This window comes from Nannospalax galili, unplaced genomic scaffold, assembly GCF_000622305.1.
Source record: "Nannospalax galili isolate Female #2095 unplaced genomic scaffold, S.galili_v1.0 scaffold369, whole genome shotgun sequence".
Taxonomy (NCBI): Eukaryota; Metazoa; Chordata; class Mammalia; order Rodentia; family Spalacidae; genus Nannospalax; species Nannospalax galili.
The window spans coordinates 1,209,761-1,215,651 of NW_008360318.1; the positions used below are offsets into that span (position 1 = coordinate 1,209,761).

A 5,891-nucleotide genomic window follows, 5' to 3' on the forward strand; every position below is an offset into this window, starting at 1 on the left:
GGCTGACTGGTTCAGCCTCCAGGTCTTTCATGAGTTGAAGGATTGCCAGGGTCTTTAGATCCATTTCCTAGATGGCTCACTCGTGGCTCACAAGTTGTTTCTTCTTTATATGGGCCTCTGGAGTTGTGTGCCTGAATGATCTAACACATACTTTCCTTGGGAGCAATTCAAAACACTATGAAAGGAGTAGTAATACATCTGATTAAGCCCCTGGCCTGGAAGCCACATGCTATCATTTCGGCCCCCTTCTATTGTTAACACGTGCCAGCTGTATTTCAGTGTCAACTCTGCCCATTTACCAGATTTGCTGTTTTGGACATACACCTAAATTCTAAGTCTGTGACCCCACATTTGTAACATGGAAACAACTGTTCAGGGTCGTTCTGGGGATTAACCAATATAAGATACTCAAAGTGCTGCTTAGCACAATGACATGTCCCACAGTGGGCATTATTAGAAATAATTTCTCTTTCATTAGCTTCCTGAGAAAGTTTGTTCCATGTTCGCCTCATTTTTCTAAAGTTTAAAGCCGAAAATCTTTCTTCCCCACCACTGAGGAGGTGAGTTACTCTCTGTTACTCGAAACTGAATCCAGTGGCAACGTAGGACTATTTGGAGACGGAACTATAGTTCCGGGTTTTGACGCCTCACCCGGAACCCATTGGGACACGGACCGGAAATGGCTCGACTCTTCTCTTCCTCCGCAGAGGGAATTGGCGCACTAGCGGTGCGGTGTGACTTCTGTGTCAGGACTGCAGAGAACGTGTGGTGCTTGCGTTGGGGACACGCTGGAAGCACCGCGGCGGAGCCGAGAGGTGTCGCGAGCCCAGCCCTCGGCGGCCACGCCATGCCGGGTTGGAGGCTGCTGGCGCGGGCTGGCGCTGAGGTGTTGGGCTGTCGAGTCTACGGCCTAGGTGCTACCCCGGGCTTAGGGAATAGGTGGGTATGGGGAAGAGGGATTGGAGGGGTGTGCAGCCCACACACTGCATCCTTGAACAGTTTGGGGCCGGCGAGGAGGGCCAGCTAGAGGAAGACCATCTGTCCAGGCGTGGGGCACAGAATATGAAAGCATCTTATAATCTAAAGGAATCTAAAGGATTGAAGAAGTACTTTTTTTTTAATGCTTAAGAAATTGGCATCAGTTATCAACAGCAATAATAGAGATTTCCAACCAGCGTGTACTATGCACCACTAGATGTTCGTTTAAGTGTATTATATCACGTGCCTCGGGTCTTGCAGCCTCATGTGCGCAGACCACTATCTTAACAGTGTTACAGATAAACTGAAATTTAGCAGAAGTAGGCTCCCCAAAGTCACTCAGCAAATAAGTAGAAAGTAGTTGAGTCTCTAAGATGAAACCTTAGGACTACCAATGAGGAGTAGACTGCAGAAAGCTTTACGTAAAGATTCTGATCCTCTCCGTGTGAGAATTTTACACAAACTACACACATAATGCATGCTTCCTTGCCCACTTCCACCTACTAAGTTTTTGGTGTGTTCAGCTGGTTAGAAGTCATACTTTTTGTGGATTTAAAAAAACAACTGCACACTCAGTTTCTTCTTTCAGTGCCATTACAGGGAGAGGTTTGTTTACAGAAAAGTCATTGTGCCACATTCTGCCACCACCACTGGATATAACCCTGCCAAGAGCCATGTTCAAAAGGGTTAGTGGCCTCATGTGTTTAGGTAGGACTGCTTTGTTAGGTATTTGTTTATCCTGGAGAAGATGAAGAACTTTTCCTCCAGGGTAACCATTCTTAGTTAAAATGTGAGCCCCATTGTTACCAAATAAAATGTCAGTTTCTACGCACACCATTCCCAAAGGCCTTGACATGTGGCTTCCCCTCTACTAAATTGGAAATGTGATTTGGCTTATTTTTTCAGAACGAACATCTGGCTTTTTGTTAGAAATCTCCATGGCAAGAGTGGTACTTGGTGGGATGAACATCTTTCTGAAGAGAATGTCTCATTTATTAAGGAGTTGGTCTCTGATGAAGATAAAACCCAGTTATCAAGTAAACTGAATCCCCTGAAAGATGAACCGTGGCCTCTACATCCTTGGGAACCAGGTGATTGTTTTGTATTTGATAAGTTACCATCTGGTTACAGTGCAGCTGAACACACTACAATCAAGGGAACTACTTGGTAAATTTTTCATCTTGAATTAATTTTCATTTATTTCTAAAGTGTGTCTTTTTCATTGTAATTTGGTTTGCAAGCTATTTCCAGCCTCATCTCCTGGTTAATAAAGGGCCTCCTTGGGAATCTTTTTTTTTTTTAGATGAAAGGAAATCATTATGTATTCTCTTCCTTCAGATTAAAAGAATGTAAAATGAAAGAAAAAAAATGAGGGAGAGGCTGGAAAAGCGTGTATGAATTGTAGTGTGCCAGCAGCTGTTTTCTTTTTAGCCAGCAATAGCTCCAGAGTCAGCTCTTTGTCTCTGGTGGGATACTAAACCATGTAGCAGATGAAGCGGGAGTGAGGCCTTTCCTGTGAGTATGTGGTCTCTGGAGTTGAATTGCTTGCCAAAAGTTTGAGGCCAGCCTGGCTATGTAGTCGAGGATGACTTCCTGCCTCCACCTGCTAAGTGCTGGGTATAGGTGTGTGCCCCAAACCTAGTTTATGTGGTGCTAGGGATTGAACTCAGGGCTTTGTACATGCTAAGCAACACTCTACCAACTGAGCTACTTCACCAGCCCCACGGGTTTTTAATAGAGTACATTTCCAGTTTATGTAATAAATCTTCATGTAGTGATAAACACTGAAATTTATCAATATGATGACTTGTAGCATCTGCATAGTAGAATCCCATCTAACCTCTTAGTATTTGAGTGGTAAATGTTTCCTGATTAATAGTGTTGGACGTGATTTGAAATTAGGAAACCATAATGATGAATATATATGCCTGGTATTAATACAGTTATCTTAAAACTATTTTACATTTTCTCATTTTAAAAACATTTATTGAGCACCAATATATTGTGCCTGACATAGTTGATACTTATATGTGTAAGGAATAGTCTTGAATATATATATTCTATGCATACATTACATATTTCCTATTTGCTTGCTACTTACACTGAAACCTAGTTTTAGGACTCATTGTTGAAGATACATCTATAAGGAATAATCTTGAATATATTATTATATGTTCTATACATATGTTTGTGTATTTCCTATATGCCTGCTACTTATATTGAAACCTAGTTTTAGGAAAGACTCAAATATTGTTGGAAGCATTGAAAAAGCTTTAACATTGACTTGGTTTTAATTACCAGGCTCTTCTAGAGTTGGCCTTATTGCTCTGAAACTGGGCATGATGCCATTATGGACCAAGGATGGCCAAAAGCATGCAGTCACGTTACTTCAGGTAAGAGGAAATAGAACATATGAGTGATTTGTATGTGTGCCAAGATCTTTTTGCATAAACCATAATAGGTAATATTTGTATCCTGAATGGGGAAGGGAGAAGTAATAATGTTAAAGAACTTTGCTTCTGACAACTCCAGGAAAGTTCTGAGCCTTGCCTGAGCAGTTGACTTCTCAAAGTTGGGTTTTGGATAACTGGGGCAGTGCCTGAAAGAAAAATACATAACCTAGATTCTCACATATATCCATCAGTTAATTCATTATTGGAAACATATCAATCCCATTTTTCATATACAGCTCTTCAAATTCCAGATCAGGGTGTGTGTGCGTGCGTGCGTGCGTGTGTGTGTGTGTAGACGAGGTCTTACTGTGTAGCTCTGACTGGCCTGAAACTTGCTATGTAGACCAGGCTGACCTTGAACTCATAGAGAGCCATCTGCCTCTGCATCTTGAATGCTGGGATTAAAGATGTGTGCCACCATGCCCAGCTATATTATAATTTTGATCTTGTTTCTGACTGTCAGAATATAATACTCTATTCTTTCTGGGGAAACAATGTTTTATTCACTGAGATCAGTTTTCTAATGGTTAAGAAATTAGCCCCTCGGACCAGAATACCAGATTTTAAGTCCTGGTTCTGCTGCTTACCGTGCTCCTTGGAGCACTGTGCCTCATCTGTAAATGTCATTCTCTTCTATAAAAGAACTAGAACGACCCAGTTGAGGAAGTTATTGTGAGGACTGCACAAATGATAAATTTCAGGTACTTGAAACAAGTGTTAGGTGTCTAGAAAACATTAACTACTCTTACTACTGTAAAGAAAGCATGGATAAAGTTAGAAGACCATTACTCCCCAAATCAATTTGGACAACTTAGTCTTTGAAACCTAATCTAGAGACATGGTTACACAGTGATAAAGATTAAAAGCTGATGCATGTAGAGTACTGTCAAGGCACTGAGAGCCCACAGAAACTTCATAAATTTTTTTTTTTTTTTTTGAGAATCTCCTATGTGAGTACTGTATCTACATTATTTCCACCCTCTTTCCCCTCTCCACATTACCCCCATACCCTCTCAATTTCCTGACTTCTTTAATTATTATTGTTACATATATAATATATATACATATGTGTGTGTATGTATTATATTAAGAAGGCAATTATGTTGTAACATGAGATGTGCCAGCCTTGTAGTCCAGAGTTTCCCCTCCTGATTCCAACAGGCGTGTACTGGCATTCCTTTTCTACACCATGTGATACAAGCAGCATGACATTTAAAATCCCAGAACTGGAAATACCTAAATGTCCATCAGCAGTAGAAAGGGTAGAGAAATCATACAGTGCTGTACAACAGTGAACGTGAAACAGAATAGAGCTACACCCAGCAGAAGCATCAACCCTACAAATCCATGCTGAGTGAAAGGCATTGTTCCTCAGTCACCTGGAGACCTTACACAACATTAGATATGGATTGGTGCCTGAGTGCATCCTTGCCGTGCTTGCAGGGGATACTGTTGCTGGCTAAGGGTCACTCTTGAGAATTCCTGCTTCAGAGGGAAATCAATATGAAGACTGGGGAGGGAGAGACATGGTCTTTTGGGATCCTCACTGTTTTCTTTATAAATACTCATTTTGCTGTATCCTTGTGGTTGTGCATGTATTTGACAGTTCAAAGGTTTACTTACGCATGTTAAAGCTATAGTTATCATCAGAGGAATGATCAGTTAAGTAACTTTGGGGAACTCTTGATTGTCCCAGGCCTTAAATAAGGCTGATGTATCATGTTAAAATGTGTATTGGTACATGCTTAGGGTTTTCTTCATCTTTTTCAGGTACAAGACTGCCATGTCTTAAAATACACTTCAAAGGAAAACCATAATGGGAAAACAGCAGCCCTAACTGTAGGTGGGAAAACTGTGTCACGCTTCCGTGTAAGGATATGTTTTCATTTTTAGACGGTACCTTTCATTAGTTTCAGATCTAAATGCTTTCATGTTTTAAGAATATTCTGTAATCCCAAACTCTGACTTGCCCTGGGTACTTGGTTTAAGGAAGGAAGTCTAGCAGAGTCATCTTGCCCTGAGAGACTTTGAGCTTGCTCTAATACTACCACCTTCATCTGTAACAACTTACTATATACCTCATAAAGCTGTAGTGTTTGCACATCTATAAAATGGGGATTTGAAATACTACCTACCTAGGAGCTGGAGAGATGGCTCAGGAGTTAAGAGTACTGTTCTTCAGAGGACCTGGGTTCAGTTCCCAGCACTGAGATAGCAGCAAACAATAATCTTTAACTCAAGTTGATTGTAATTCTAGTAGCCCAGGGGATTCAATGCCTTCCTCTGGGATCCAGTACCTTCCTCTGGCCTCCATGGGCAGTGCATGCACGGGTACACTTAGATGCAGGCAAAATGCTCATTTACATAAAATTAAAAATTTTTTTTTTTTTTTTTTAACTAATTAATATTCTTTCCCTGAGGAGAGTATTTGTGGAATTCTTCATATTGTGATGCTGAGGC

The 5,891-nt window shown here is 41.0% G+C and overlaps 1 protein-coding gene across 2 annotated transcripts in view; it reads left to right on the top strand.

Annotated features, from left to right (window-relative positions):
* The first annotated feature begins 671 nt into the window (after positions 1 to 671).
* Mrpl3 (mitochondrial ribosomal protein L3) overlaps positions 672 to 5,891 on the top strand; it is a 49,197-nt gene continuing 43,977 nt past the window's right edge. For both annotated transcript variants that reach the window (XM_008825096.3, XM_029559676.1), the window contains exons 1-4: positions 672 to 939; positions 1,885 to 2,069; positions 3,280 to 3,371; positions 5,202 to 5,300. In XM_008825096.3, coding sequence (XP_008823318.1) covers positions 680 to 939; positions 1,885 to 2,069; positions 3,280 to 3,371; positions 5,202 to 5,300 — 636 coding nt within the window. In that variant the 5' untranslated portion in view covers positions 672 to 679. The remainder of the gene's footprint in view (positions 940 to 1,884; positions 2,070 to 3,279; positions 3,372 to 5,201; positions 5,301 to 5,891) is intronic.